The sequence below is a fragment of the Triticum urartu genome, chromosome 5A (genome assembly GCF_056163025.1).
Source record: "Triticum urartu cultivar PI428250 chromosome 5A, HENAU_Tu73, whole genome shotgun sequence".
Classification (NCBI taxonomy): Eukaryota; Viridiplantae; Streptophyta; class Magnoliopsida; order Poales; family Poaceae; genus Triticum; species Triticum urartu.
Genome location: NC_141877.1, coordinates 426,935,989 through 426,952,044, shown reverse-complemented (window position 1 = coordinate 426,952,044; position 16,056 = coordinate 426,935,989). Strand labels below are relative to the sequence as shown.

At 47.3% G+C, this 16,056-nt stretch overlaps 1 protein-coding gene and 1 long non-coding RNA gene across 2 annotated transcripts; both read left to right on the top strand.

Moving 5' to 3' along the window:
• The first annotated feature begins 1,466 nt into the window (after positions 1-1,466).
• Positions 1,467-4,178, top strand: LOC125509428 (uncharacterized). Its single transcript, XR_015604810.1, has 3 exons — positions 1,467-1,983; positions 2,050-2,143; positions 3,132-4,178. It is a non-coding gene; the product is annotated as an uncharacterized LOC125509428 (long non-coding RNA).
• A 5-nt stretch (positions 4,179-4,183) lies between these two features.
• On the top strand, positions 4,184-7,883 carry LOC125509625 (uncharacterized). Its single transcript, XM_087526307.1, has 2 exons — positions 4,184-7,180; positions 7,284-7,883. Exons 1-2 carry the CDS (start codon positions 4,612-4,614, stop codon positions 7,673-7,675), a joined length of 2,961 nt encoding a protein of 986 aa, XP_087382433.1. The 5' UTR covers positions 4,184-4,611; the 3' UTR covers positions 7,676-7,883.
• The last annotated feature ends 8,173 nt before the right edge of the window (positions 7,884-16,056 follow it).

The following is a 16,056-nucleotide window of genomic DNA, read 5'->3' as shown; positions in this document are numbered from 1 at the left end:
GGTTCCGTGACAGCCAGGGATGGAAGATGGAAGGCAACGCAGGATACTGTCATTGGAGCGCCACTCAGACTTCTCTTTATCATGTCGCCGCTGATCTTGACATGGGAATAAAATGTGTCAGTCCTGGACCGTGTCAAGTATTACATCATTAACAATTTGACATGTCGTGCCAGGTTGAGGCACCCAGCTTTGACATGATGGACATGCTTCATGTATTCAAAACAGATCTGGGATAACCTTTTTTAGCTTATACTGGGATTGACATATGGCATGCTTTCAAAAATAAGTAAGTTTCTGTAGCAATCAAGGTCTAATTTTTCAGAAAAAAAAGTATCATTTTGCTAACTTTTTTCAGAGCAACTATCTACGGGTTACCCCTAATAAAAGCCGCATGGGTCACTTCTGTGACCTGTGAGCGCACCAAGTGGTGCGTCCAGTCACCACCATGTGTCGTGTGTTAGGTGCTCTCTCTGAATTTTATTTTTTTTATTTTTTGTATGTGTTTTCGGGAGCTACACGGGGGTTTTCGATTCTCGCCTGAATTTTCCGAGGTTTCTTGAGATTTTTTTTTGCGAAGCATAATTGTGTTTCTTGAGGAAAAAAACATTTGTGCTTTGCTTCTTGGGAAAAAAATGTGCTTCTTGCTTCTTGTGGAGCTTTCATGAGATGCACAATTTACCATGAATTGTGCTTCTCGAAAAGTAAAAAAATTGTACTTTCACAAGAAGCACATGTTTGCTTTTCATGGAAGCACACATTTGTTTCCATGACTGTCTTTCTCGCAAAAAAAAGTGCTTCCACGAGAAGCACATATTTGCTTACCCGAGAAGCAAAGTTGTGTTCTCGAAAAAGTGAAAAACTGCAACCATGCTTCCGGGCTCTGATTTTTCTTCCCTTTTCTCGTATCCATTTTTTTGTTTTCATTTTTTTGGATTTTTTTCTTTTCTTTTTTGATTTTTTGTCTCCCTTTTTTCCAGTATATGGATTTTCCTCTTTTTTGTGAAAAAATGTTTATCAGAACTTATTAACATGGGATCTACTTTCGAAAATCTCAGGCAAAAAATCAACGATGAAAACTATTCAGGATTTGGACGCACGGTTCAATAGATAAAATATTTTGAATAAACGAATTTACAAGAAAAAGAAAAAAACTCACAAGTTGCGACAAATGACACACACACTTGTCAGCGTTTGAGAAGGTGTGTCATTTTGCTGACGACCCTTAACTGGTGATTTCGATTTTTCTAGTGGAGTACGTATCATTTTGCTGACGACCCTTTTTTTTTGAAACATTTTGCTGATGAAATTCTGAACATAAGGCCCAATTCTGAACAAATGTACTCCTAAAAAGGGAAAACAAATATAAGGCCCAATTCTGAACTTATGTACTCCTAAAAAGGGAAAACAAATATAAGGCCCAATGGGTTATGGACCCAATAGAAACTCTTGCGTCTCCACCGACCGAACTTCCCTGTCGCCCGCTCTCCAGCCGTCGTACTGCAATTTCCGTTCCCACTCAAACCCCACGCCATTAGAAAAAAATGAGAGGGGAAAATCCCACTCAAACCCGACGACGGTGGGGAGCACGACGGCCGCGCCGGGCGGCACCATCGGCGCGGGCCAACGGTGGCGCGATCGGAGGCCCTCTTCATGGATTTGTAGCTGTACAGCCTGTGATCTCCTGGTTGTCTTGTCTGCCACCGGCTGGGCACCCGCGCGCCCACCACCTGCTCGTGCAAATGCGCGGCACAGCCCAGCACTTGCACCGCCTGCTGATCCCGATGCCGGCTACCTCCGGATGCTTGCCTACTAGGATCATGTGCAGCGTTGTTTGTGGAGACAACTTTCTGAAAACCAGAGATGCTAACCTGGCCCCAGAGGATTGGCATTATTGCGCAAATCAGGCTGAGGCTTGCGCTAGATGATTCAAAGGGTAGGGGCGGCGACTGCGAGCATGCCTGATGCACCTCCTCCTCGCATGAGGTAGGCCGTGTACAATGTTTTCCATTATCTCGGGAACCTTGTCTGATCAATTACATTTTGAGGCAGAAAATACAGAGGTCGTGTGCTCCTTCTGAAGAAGGCGACAGCAGACCGAAGCCCATTCACCCGGTGCTGGCTATGGATAACTTCAATTAAAAAGGTCAGAATTATGATAGATGGTGGCATGGCATTTTCTCTAGGCATTGCTAAAAAGATCAATGGATCATCTCAACTGGCAATAGTTTAGTTTCGTGAGCTATTGCTAGTGCTCGGCTCTAGAGGCTTCACTGCACATCCTCAGTCTCAAGTGATTCGAGTGTTAGGAAAAAAAGTGCCCCGCTGTACTTATTTACAGTTTGGCATGCACATAGAGCAATACAGAAGCCTCTATCTATCTCTGCTACTTATCTTGTCCTTCTACTTTACATGGGAACGGTGTGAAACTAGCAGGACAAACAGTTTATCTGAAAAAACTAGCAGTGCAAACAACTAACACAATCTGCTTGGTATCCTGCATATCAGGGAAGATGGAACAGTGCCAGACATCTACAAACTGAACATCTTGTTTGTTCCAGAGGGAAGTAAGCATCATGGAGCAAATGAAACACCTCAAGAGTGCCCCACTTGATTTTGGTTGAAAGGGCAGTCATGATGCACCTAACTACTCATTTAATAACAGCCTTAGACATTGTTTTTGGGCTACCTATGTATAAACAAGGTCTCATAGGTTAAGCTTTCTGGCCCACCCCTAGCTCGTGCATAACAGCATAGGTCACACTTGTAGGTTGAACTTTACTAGTAGTAGTACTAAAAATCTGCAATTGCAATATTGCATGATGGGGCCAGACTGTTGAAAAGTTTGTTCATGAATCACATGCCTGGGTTGCGAAAAATGTGGCTTTTCTCTGAACAGAGATGGCGTGTGCACGATAGATGCCCCGCTACTCTGCTCCTCTCTGGTGGATGTTAGCCTGAAACCAGATAGTTGAGATGACCCAGCTTTGTGTGGTTAAGTGAGTAGAATTTCTGTTTGTGCTTCTGTTTGTTACACACATGCAAAATTTGACATCTATAACTGCACATATGTGGAGCTGCTCGGCATGAATTGGTTCAGGCTTAAACTAACCAGATAGTAATTTTTTTTACAGAGCTTGGCTTTTTTGGATGGTGGCGCCCGGCTTCTGCATGGAGGCATGGATTGGTGCACACAGTCAATACATAACCAGGTTGGCTCACTCTAGCTTTATCATGCTCAACTTACTGCAGATCTGTGTACACACGCTCCTAAAGTAGTGTTCAGATTAACTAATAACTCGGTCGGTACGCAAGGGGATCCTCTTGGCAAAGCACCACAACAGTACAGTATTTCCCGAGACAGATAACCCCAGCCATATTGGGCTACTGGCGCGAGTGCGCGCTGCCGAAGTTGAAGTGCCGAGCCGTCTCCGGTGGCTTTCCCACTGCCTGCACCCACTTATCGTGCACTGGGCAATCATAGCCGACGCACAAACAAATCAGTTAGGGGAAAAAGGAGAAAAACAAATGCTTGCAACGCAAAGGCTGTGCAACCTGCAATCGAAGAAGAAATCCATTAAAGGTCGAGCTGGGCCAAATCGACTTGATCGCCCGTCCCTTCTGACGTCATTGAATTACTACTACTGGCCAGGCCTGCTGGACGGATCGGTTGGTTAAATCAGAGACCACCGACTCACTGACTGACAGCGAATGCAGGGTCATTTTGTTGAATTTCCAAAAGGATCGCAAGACTTTTGTTTTAGTCCTGACGTAACCTTCGTATACACGACCGAGGTTGATTAGATTAGTATAGGCTGGTGGGCTGGAAGAATCCGTTGATTGACGACCGACCGAGTGGTGTGCTGCAAGGTCGTCTTTGTTCTCTTTGGTTATTCTACCTACCTTGTACTGTACGTACTGAACGCAAGAAATGAAATGGCTAGGAAATTCAAAGCCGGAGAATAAGTGTTGTTGGCTAGCTAGAACCGCTGGGTCGCTGATTGTTGCTCCCCGGCGGGCTGGCGGGTTCCGAAGCCGAATCCGCGACGTCCCGGTCGCCGGTCGGGATCTCATTCTTGCTCCACTCGGTCGGTCATCAATCAACGGATTCTTCCAGCCCACCATCCTATACTAATCTAATCAACCTCGGTCATGTATACGAAGGTTACGTCAGGACTAAGACAAAATGACCCTGCATTCGCTGTCAGTCAGTGAGTCGGTCGTCTCTGATTTAACCAACCGATCCTTAATTCAATGACATACGATATTTAAGCGCTGGCCGGCCAGCCAGAACGGACGGGCGATCAAGTTGATTTCGCCGGCTCGACCTTTAATGGATTTCCTCTTCGATTGCAGGTGGCACAGCCTTTGCGTTGCAAGCATTTGTTTTTCGCCGGTCGCCGTCACCTCATTCTCCATCCGTCTATCCTCGTCCCCAGTCCATATTTTCTGCAACCTGCTGCTGCATCCTTTCTGATCCATCTCTAGTACATCGAGGTCGAGCCTATAGAGAAGTGACCGGAGATGCTACCGCCATGTAGAACACTTAGCTAGCTCCGAGGTCCAAGCTACCTCCCATAGTCCATCACTGGCTGCATGCCTTCCCAGTAAAGCATGAGGGCTCCCATGGCCGTCAAGCTCGCGGCCATTCTCCTCCTCCTCCACCTCACACGCTTCCATGCCATGGCCGCTGCGACGGGTGAGCGGCGGGCTGGGACGATCGTCCGGCAGCAGCGTCGGTGGCAAGTGCTGCTGCAGGAGAAGGCCACGCTCCTGGCATTGAAACGATCGCTCACCTTGCCGTCGCCGTCGGCTCTGGCCGACTGGAACGAGTCCAATGACGATGTCTGCGGCCTCACCGGCGTCGCCTGCGACTGGAGGCGGCAGCACGTCACCGGCCTCTCCCTAGGCGACATGAACATCTCTGGCCCCGTGCCGCCGGTCATCGGTAACCTCACGCGCCTCAAAAGCCTCGACATGTCTCGCAATTTCCTTGCAGGGCAGATCCCGGCCGAGCTCTCCAACCTCCGCGGCCTCGAAGTCCTCGACCTCGGCCACAACCAGCTCAGCGGCGGCATACCGCTGTCCCTCTCTGAGCTGGTAAGCTTGGGTTTCCTCTTCCTCAAGGATAATCAGCTCTCAGGCCCTATCCCGGCCGTTCTCTTCAAGAACTGCACCATTCTAAGTGTGGTCGACTTCGGCAACAACGATCTATCCGGCGAGATTCCCCTGGAAGCCTCGGAGAACATTTTTTTTCTCAACCTCTACTCCAACAGGCTAACCGGAAAACTACCATGGTGGCTCGCTAACTGCACGTATCTATACTTGCTGGATGTGGAGGACAACTCGCTCGCCGACGAGCTCCCCTCCGGCATCATAGCGGGCAAGCAGCAGCTCAAGTACCTGCATTTGTCCAACAACTACCGGTTCTCGAGCCACGACGGCAACACCAACCTGGAGCCCTTCTTCGCCGCAGTATCGAACTGCTCCCAAATACTGGAGATCGAGGCCGGCGCGGTGGGGATGGGCGGTCGGCTGCCAAGCTGGCTTGGCTCGTTGCTCCCACCAAACATGTCACACCTCAACCTGGAGCTCAACGAGATCCAGGGGCCGATCCCGGCCGACATCGGCGAAATGATAAACATCATGCTGATGAACCTCTCAAGCAACCAGCTGAACGGGACAGTCCCGGCATCCATCTGCGCGTTGCCGAAGCTCGAGCGCCTCTCCCTGTCCAACAACGGCCTGACGGGCATGATCCCGGCGTGCATAGGCAACGCGACAAGCCTCGGCGAGCTGGATCTGTCAGGCAATGCGCTGTCGGGGAGCATCCTGAGCGGCATCGGGACCGGGCTTGTCAACCTCTACCTGCAGAACAACCAGCTTTCCGGGGAGATACCGGTAAACCGCCTTGCCGAATGCATGCGCTTGCTCCACCTTGACCTCTCAAACAACAGCTTGACCGGAGAGGTACCATACATGGTCTCTGGCACCAACATTATATTTCTCAACCTGTCACACAACCAGATCAGAGGTGAGCTGCCGCGGGGGCTCGGTGACATGCAACAGGTGCAAGCGATTGACCTGTCCTGGAACAACTTCACAGGCACGATCTCTCCACAGCTTGGACTCTGCCGCGAGCTGGAGGTCCTCGACCTGTCGCACAATTCGCTCACCGGCGTCCTACCATCGTCCTTCGACCTCCTCAACGACCTGAAAAACCTGGACGTATCCCACAACTCCCTGAACGGAGAGATCCCTGCAAACCTGACAAAATGCACCAGCCTGAAACATTTCAACCTGTCGTACAACGACTTCGTCGGCCATGTGCCCACCATCGGCGTCTTTGCAGACTTCACCTTCCTGTCCTACATTGGCAACCCACGGCTCTGCGGCTCGGTGTTGAGGCGCAACTGCCAAAGGCACCGCCCATGGTATCAGTCCCGGAAGTATTTGGTCGTGATGTGCGTCTGCGCCGCCGTGCTGACAATCCTCTGCGCGGTTGGTGCCTGGAAGATCCAGGATTGGTTAGCTGCTGTGCAGGAAGACATGTTCAGGGGCCGACGCAGCGGAGGCTTGTCGCTGGTCATGAAGTATAAGTACCCGCGGATCACGTACCAAGAGTTGGTTGAGGCGACACAGGAGTTTAGTGCAGATCGGCTGGTCGGAGCAGGCAGCTACAGCCGCGTGTACCGCGGCACGCTGCGGGACGGCACCATGGTTGCCGTGAAGGTGCTGCAGCTCCAGTCAGGGAACTCGATCAAGAGCTTCAGCCAGGAGTGCCAGGTCCTGAAGCGCATCCGCCACCGGAACCTCATGCGGATCATCACGGTATGCAGCCTGGCGGACTTCAAGGCGCTGGTCCTGCCCTTCATGGCGAAGGGTAGCCTCGAGCGGTGCCTCTATGCTGGGCCTCCGGCCGAGCTCAGCCTGGTGCACCGTGTCAACATCTGCAGCGACATCGCCGAGGGGGTGGCCTACCTGCACCACCACTCACCAGTCAAGGTCATCCACTGTGACCTTAAGCCAAGCAACGTCCTCATCAACGACGACATAACCGCGCTCGTGTCTGACTTCGGCATTTCCCGGCTGGTCATGAGCGTTGGTGGTGTGGCCAACCCGGCCGACGTCGGTGCCTCCACCGCCAACATGCTGTGCGGTTCCATCGGATACATTCCTCCAGGTAAACCACACACTGCCAAAAGTTAAATCACAAGCTATCCTCGTGATGAGTTCACATGCTCTGAGTTCTGACTTCTGAGTGGTTTTTGGTCGATGGTCTGAAGAGTATGGCTACGGCTCGAACCCAACGACGATGGGTGATGTGTACAGCTTCGGCGTTCTGGTGATGGAGATGGTAACGAGGAAGAAGCCGACCGACGACATGTTCGAGGGTGGGCTGAGCCTGCACAAGTGGGTGAAGAGCCACTACCACGGCCGGGCCGACGCGGTGGTCGACCAGGCGCTGGCCAGGATGGTTCTGGACCAGACGCCTGAGGTGAGGAGAATGTCGGACGCGGCCATCGGCGAGCTGCTGGAGCTCGGCATTCTCTGCACCCAGGAGACCGCGTCCACGCGGCCGTCTATGCTGGACGCCGCCAACGAGCTGGACCGGCTCAAGCGGCACCTCGGCGGCGACACGACCGCTACATTCGAAGATATTGATGACTTAGCTTAGCGGTAGCAAGCTACGCATCCACGGAGTATAAATTAACAGGGATACGTTGTGTATGCGTAGTGAGGACTTTATGTGCTTCTGAACGAGGTAGATGGTCTTCTGAATATCACAAGATGTATGTATATCATTCTTTCAAGGTGTCTGATTTGATGTAATTTAAGCTTTGTACATAGGCTTGGTTATTATAATTATATAGACTGAATTAAGTTCAGGAAGTAATTAACTGATTAGCTTAGTGTGACGGCTATATTGTCCTAGTACCGTGTACACACCCGAAACCCTAAAACCCTTGCGGCGACTAGGTCTAGGCGACTCTGACAGCGCTCGCAGATCTCATCGGCGGGGCACGCACATGTTCCCGGCGACGATGGCGACATCAGGTGCGGGCAAGGGGAAGCAAGGAAGCGGCGCTCTCTCACCGCGCTCGGATCGGGCGTAGATGGAACAAGCGCTTGGCAAGCTCGACATCTCTAAAGAGGAGGCGACTCCTCTGGTGATCGATGACACGGACAACGGTGCAGCACCCAAGTGGCTACTGGCGGGCAAGGTCCTGTACAGAAATCTATTCCACATCCAGACTATTTCCAACGCCCTACATCCAGCATGGAGTAACCCTAGGGGCTTGGTTTTTCGTCCATTGGGGAAGAACATGTTCATAGTGGAGTTTGAATCTAAGAGAGACCAGGATTGAATCTGGGAGGGATCCCCATGGCACACCAGCAAACATGCAGTGATCCTTGAGGACTTTGAATCACACATGCAGCCTTCCGGACTCGAGCATGATTGGTTTGATGCCAAAAATTGGCATGCCAACATTTGGCAAATGCCAAATATTGGCTAGTGATTGGTTGGTTACCATGTTTACTTGTTAACCTCACAAGAAGTTGTCAAATTTTTGACAACTTTTGATATTGTCAAATGTTGGCTTGCCAAATATTGGCAATGTCAAATGTTGGCATCAAACCAATTATCGTCTCAAATTTGATCGGTTGCCGGCATGGGCTAGGTGTAGCGACCAGACCTCAAACAATCTAATCTCTGTGCTCCGGTGTCATCCCTGGATCAGTAATGCTGACACCACACAATACTCGGAGGATTTATAACAGAGTAGCAATCACACACTTATTACATCGAGTGTCTCCATAGAGAACTTATTACAATAAATATGGCTTAAGGCCATCTAATAACGATAACAGCGGAAGGCTTGGAAGATAAGTGAGTCCATCAACTCCAACGGCATCACTGAGTATAGAACCACGACCTAAAAACTCCTTAATCGTCGTCTGAAAAGTCTGCAACATTAATGTTGCAGCCCGAAACGGGTCAGCACATGGAATATGCTGGCAAGATAACACATAGAGAATAATGGAGTGAAACAGCTATACTATATGCATATTTGGCTGGTGGAAAGCTCTATGGTTACAGTTTTGCGTAAAGCCAATTTTTCCCTACTACAAAGGAATAAATTTAATTACTATCATGGTGGTTGTTAAACATTGAGAATGGTTGACAGCATTCTCAATCCCAATTAAGCATCATCATTAAACAAGCCCAACAAAATTAATTTAGGGTAACATGTTGAGATTCACATGATAATCCAGGTACTAGATACTCAAGATGTCCATAACCGGGGACACGACTAACCATGATTAGTTTATTACACTCTGCAGAGGTTTGCGCACTTTTCCCCACAAGACTCGATCTCCTCCGTTTGGTTTCTCGCACTACATGGTGTTTGAGAAGACGGATGACCGAGACATAGTCTTTCAGAAGCGCTAGCACCTTACGATCGGGTAGACCGTACCACCTACATCCCCTACATCTGCTAGTCTACCACTGTAAGAGTTCGCACGACTTATTCAACTATGCTAGAGCCCATAATAGCTTGTGGCTGCACACGGAAGTTTCTAGTATGAATAGTCGCATGATCGCTTTGAGCCTGGGTGGCGGTCCAAAAGAAAACAGGCAAGTCCCGGAATACCCAGGTGCCTCAATCCACCCTGATGTGTGTTTAAGTTGCCACCTTAGATAAACCATTAATTAACAAACTCACATCTGTCATGGATATCACTCACCCAATCCACGTCTACTAGCATAGCATACCATAATAAGCAAACGTAGAAGTAACTCCCAAAGGTTTGATAACAAACAGGTAATAGATACTACCTCAACTACTTCCCATCCCACAATTTTATTAGATCCTAATCATGCAATGTGTGAGGATTGATCTAATGCAATAAAACTGGGTAGTAGGAAAGGTATGATCAAAGTGTTACTTGCCTTGCTGATGATCCGGGAAACCTAGCGATTCGAAGTAACAAGCGGCGCACTCCGGGTACTCTATCGCAAACAACAAACAAGTATACAATAAGTACTCATCTAATGCACGGGTAAAACTCAAATAAGAGATCTAACCAGAAGGTTCAACTTAAGAACTCCGGTTTGCAAAAAGAATCAAATCGAACGAAGCAACGAAAGTCAAACGGCGAAAGAAAACAACTTCGTTCTACTAATCTGGATCTAGGGCAAATTTTACGGTAGCAAAAACTTGTTTAAGTTCATTAAACGGACAAAGGGTTTCGAGACGAAACTCTAGGCGTTTGAATCGCCTGATTCCGATAAACGAGCGAAAAGTTATACTAAAAAGAAAATCGGCTCAGGAATCGCGATCAGAAAAATCGCGGATTAAAACCGAGAAAAAGAAAAACGACGAACGTTCGCTAGAACGAACGAACGGACGAACGCTCGCTATTTAAATAAAACGGGAAAAAAACCAACGAAAAATCGACGGAAAAACCGAACGGTTTTTCGAAAAAATTAAAAAAATCGGCGCGGAAAACGAGGCGGCGGCGGACGTCAGGCGGCGTGCGGCGGCGGACGTCGGGCGGCGTGCGGCGGCGGCGGCGGCGTCCGGCGGCGGCGACGGCTTGGGGCGGCTGGGGCGGCTTTGAGCGGGGCTAGGGTTCGGCTGGGCCTCTACCCCGGCTTATATAGCCTAACGGGCTGGGAGTCCTAGTCGGACACGGCCCTAGGTCAGTTCGTTTTTTTAAATAATTACGCGCAGAACAAAAATAAAAAGAAATACTAAACGAACTTCAAAAATCCCAAAATAAATTTTCCCGGGCTTTTAAAATCAAGCCGCATAAAGTGAACATTTATTTGGGGCCTAAATGCAATTTTGAAAAACGCACATTTTTCCTAAATTCAAATAAAATAACGAAAAACTCCGAAATAAAATCTTATTTGATTTTATTATTAAATCCTCAATATTTCTTTATTTTGGGAAAGTCATTTTATTCACTCTCTCATATTTTCTGTAATAGAAATAATTGATGAATAAATAATTAAAATCAAATGATCTTATTCTCAAAATTTGAGAAAACTCAAATATGAAAATAACGAAATCCCCAACTCTCTCCGTGGGTCCTTGAGTTGCGTAAAATTTCTAGGATCAAAACCAAACGCAAATAAAATATGATATGCAATGATGATCTAATGTATAACATTCCAAATTGAAAATTTGGGATGTTACAAACCTACCCCCTTAAGATGAATCTAGCCCTCGAGATTCGGGTTGGCTAGAAAATAGGTCAGGGTGGTTCTTGAGCAAATCTTCCTCGCTCTCAGGTGGCTTCATCTTCCATGTGATTGCTCCACTGAACTTTGCAAAAGTTGATAACCTTGCTGCGAGTGACTCGGCTGGCAAACTCGAGGATCTTAATTGGTTTCTTCTCGTAGGTCAAATCGTTATCCAACTGAATTGTTTCCAATGGCACCGTGTCTCTCAAGGGTATGTCAGCCATCTCAGCGTGACACTTCTTCAACTGTGAAACGTGGAACATATCATGAACTCCTAACAATCCTTCAGGCAATTTCAACCTGTAGGCCACTTCTCCCATACGCTCCAAAACTCGATATGGTCCTACAAATCGTGGCGCTAATTTTCCCTTAACTCCAAAACGCTTTGTTCCCCAAAGTGGAGATACTCGAAGATAAGCTCTATCTCCAACTTCGTAAACTGTCTCCTTCCGTTTAGAATCTGCATAACTCTTCTGTCTGGACTGGGCTATCTTGAGCCTATCGCGAATCAACTTCACCTTTTGCTCAGACTCTTTAATCAAGTCAGGTCCAAACAACTAGCGGTCTCCAACTTCGTCCCACGACAACGGTGTCCTGCATCTCCTTCCGTACAAAGCTTCGAAAGGGGCCATCTTTAAACTGGTTTGATAACTGTTGTTGTAAGAGAACTCTGCATATGGCAAATTGTCGTCCCAACTAGATCCATAATCTAGCGCACAAGCTCTCAACATATCATCCGAAATCTGATTGACTCTCTCGGTCTGTCCATCTGTCTGTGGATGAAAAGCTGTACTGAATTCTAGCCTAGTACCCAAAGTTTCATGCAACTGCTTCCAGAACTTTGAGGTAAATTGGGTTCCTCTATCTGATACGATACTCCTCGGAACTCCATGCAAACATACGATCCTGGTCATGTATATCTTTGCCAACTTAGTACTGCTGTAAGTGGTCTTTACCGGGATGAAATGAGCTACCTTCGTCAACCGATCGACTATAACCCAAATCGATTCATAGCCTGAACGAGTCCTGGGTAATCCCGTGATAAAATCCATGCCTAACTTATCCCACTTCCATTCAGGTATCGGCAAAGGTTGTAACAATCCTGCTGGCTTCTGATGCTCTGCCTTTACTCTCTGACACACATCACAGACTGCTACATACTCCGCAATATCCTTCTTCATTCCGGTCCACCAGAAAATATCCTTCAAACCCAAATACATCTTGGTATTGCCTGGGTGAATCGAATATGGTGAATCGTGTGCCTCTTGCAGAATCAACTTCCTAATCTCCGGGTCATTGGGCACATAAACACGGTCTTCAAACCATAGGGTGTCGTGCTCATCCTCACGAAATCCTTTAGCCTTTCCTTTGCTCAGTTTCTCCTTTATAGAGGCAATTTCCTTGTCAGTCTTCTGAGCTTCTCTGATTCTATTCATCAAGGTTGACTGAATCTCCAATGCTGCTACATAGCCTCTAGGAACTATTTCCAAACATAGTTCACAAAGATTTTCTGCTAACTCCCTTGGTATTTCTCCCGTCATTATTGTATTGACATGGCTCTTACGGCTTAATGCGTCGGCTACTACATTAGCCTTTCCGGGATGATAATGCAATCTCATATCATAATCCTTGATGAGCTGCAACCATCTCCTCTGTCTGAGGTTTAACTCCTTCTGCGTGAAAATGTACTTCAAACTCTTATGATCCGTGTACACCTCACAATGATTTCCAATGAGGAAATGTCTCCATGTTTTCATGCATGCACTACGGCTGCTAACTCTAAATCATGCGTAGCATAATTCAACTCATGAGGTTTCAGTTGTCTTGAGGCATATGAAACAACTCTCCCTTCCTGCATAAGCACTGCTCCAAGTCCTCGATGTGAAGCGTCGCAATACACCTCATAGTCCTTGGTTTGGTCTGGCAAAATCAACACTGATGAGGTAACTAAACGTTTCTTCAACTCCTGGAAACTAGCCTCACATTCCTCAGTCCACTTGAACTTGGTATCCTTTTTCAACAACTCAGTCATAGGCTTCGCAATCTTTGAGAAATTCTCAATAAATCTCCGGTAGTATCCTGCGAGTCCAAGAAAACTCCGTATCTCTCCAACCGTGGTCGGTGCTTCCCATTTGGTCAGGGTATCAACTTTAACGGGATCTACTGCTATTCCTTCTCCGGATATAACGTGTTCGAGGAATCCTACTTCCTTCAACCAAAACTCACATTTGCTGAACTTGGCATATAATTGATGTTCTCTGAGCTTTCCAAGTACCAAACGCAAATGCTCCTTATGCTCCTCTTCATTCTTCGAGTAAACCAGGATATCATCAATGAACACCACGACGAACTTATCCAAGAACTCCATAAACACTTTATTCATCATGTTCATAAAATATGCAGGTGCGTTAGTCAGACCAAATGATATAATGGTATACTCGTACAGCCCATACCTGGTGGTAAAAGCTGTCTTAGGAATATCCTGTTCTCGAATCTTCAACTGGTGGTATCCCGATCGCAAATCAATCTTGGAAAATACCTTAGCTCCTTGCAATCGATCAAACAGATCATTGATCATTGGTAGTGGGTACTTGTTCTTGATCGTAACTTCATTCAATCCTCGATAGTCAACAACCATCCTTAACGATCCATCCTTCTTCTCCACCAGAAGTACTGGTGATCCCCAAGGTGAAGAACTTGGGCGAATATATCCTTTATCCAGCAACTCCTTAATCTGCTTCTTAATTTCTATCAAATCCTTTGCTGGCATCCTATATGGTCTCTTTGATATTGGCCCTGTGCCTGGCAATAGCTCAATCAAAAACTCAATATCTCTATCCGGTGGCATGCCTAGCAACTCTTCTGGAAATACTTTAGGGAAATCCCTTACCACCGGTACTTCCTCCTGCACAACTCCTGTTAAGCAATTTACTTGTGTCCTCTTTGGCACATGTCGGGATACATACTTGATCCTTCTCCCTTCTGGTGTGGTAAGCAAAATTGACTTACTAGCACATTCAATATTCCCTTCATACTTTGATAACCAATCCATGCCTAATATCACATCCAATCCTTGGGATTCCAATACTATTAGGTATGAGGGAAAAACATAGTTACCAATCCTTAATGGTAACCGATCACACCATCGACTAGCCATATACTCTGCTCCAGGCGAGGTTACTAACATGGGTGACCTAAGGGCTTGGGTTGACAGGTTATACTTATCCACAAATCCCCTTGAGATGTATGAATGCGATGCACCAGTATCAAAAAGAACGAGTGCAGTAAATGACTTAACCAAAAACTTACCTATTACTGCATCAGGCTGAGCTTCAACCTCCTCCACGTTAACGTGGTTCACCTGTCCCCTGTTGAAAGGGTTCGGCTTCTTCCCAGAGCTTCCATTGCCATTTTCATTTTGTAATTCAGGACATTCATTGGCATAATGTCCGGTCTTCGAACACTTAAAGCAAGTGACTTGGCTCAGGTCTTTCTTGGCTGGGGTTGATGGGTTGGTGCCATTCTGGCCGTTGCTTCCTCCATTCCCATTACCATTCCTGGTGCCATTGTGATTGTTCGAGCTACCTCCTCCATGGGTATGCTGAAAATGTCCTCCCGGTCTAGGGGTAAAACATGGCTTCTGCTGAGCTCCTGAATTGTATTTCTCTTGTCCATACTTCCTCTTGCGGTTCTCAATTTGCTGTTGTTTGCCTTCAATCATAAAAGCACGATCTACCAACTCCTGATAGTTGTTGAAGGTTGCTACCATCAACTGCATGCTCAACTCATCATTCAGTCCTTCTAGAAACTTCTCCTACTTCGCTGCATCCGTAGCGACATCATCTGGGGCATAACGGGCTAACTTACTAAAGTCCTCCACATACTGGCCAAATGTCCGTCCTCCTTGGCGCAAGTTGCGAAACTCACGCTTCTTCATGGCCATAGCTCCTGCTGAAACATGGGCAGTACGAAAAGCCTGCTGAAACTGGTCCCATGTGACAGTGTCGACAGGGAAAGTGGCTGTGAAATTCTCCCACCATGATGCCGCGGGTCCTTCAAGCTGATCTGTGGCAAACTTCACCTTCTCCGCATCCGTGCATCCTGCTGTGGTCAACCCTCTAGTCGTCTTGCGGAGCCAATCATCTGCTACTATCGGCTCGGTGCTACTGGAAAACATCGGTGGATTCAGCCTAAGAAAACGCGCTAAGTGATCAACAGGTGGTGGTGGTGGTGGGTTGTTGTTGTTGTTCCCCTGATTCTGATTCTGAACTAGCAACTGCATCAATGTGTTCTGCTGCTGGATTAACTGGGTGAGTTCCGGTGGGAAGGCAAATCCGGGGTCACGTCTCGGAGGCATCTGAGGGTTTAGAAAAGATGAGAGTTAAGAATAGAGGGGGTCTAAAGAGAGAACACTACCCATATGCACATGAGGCAAAAGCAAACAATTCACTTCATTCAATCAAACAAGGGCATACAATCGATCTAACTATCGCATAAGTGCTCGGACTACTATATTTACATGGTGGACTACTACTACTGATGAGGTGGTCTACTAGAAATATTTTTCGGTTGCAGACTCCATGATATCTGCTCCAGCTTCATCAACATAATCATCATCGCTATCGTCTGGATCCGAATCGGTGTCGTCGATGATGATGTAGTCTTCCGGGCGAATCTCCTTGGGTTCTTCGTCTTCATCTACTGGTGTAGGGCCTCCCATAAATATCCCGATCTTCTTTGTTAGGTCGGCATTCTTATCCACCAGTAGTTCAATTTCTTCTTCATAATCTTCATGTGTAGCC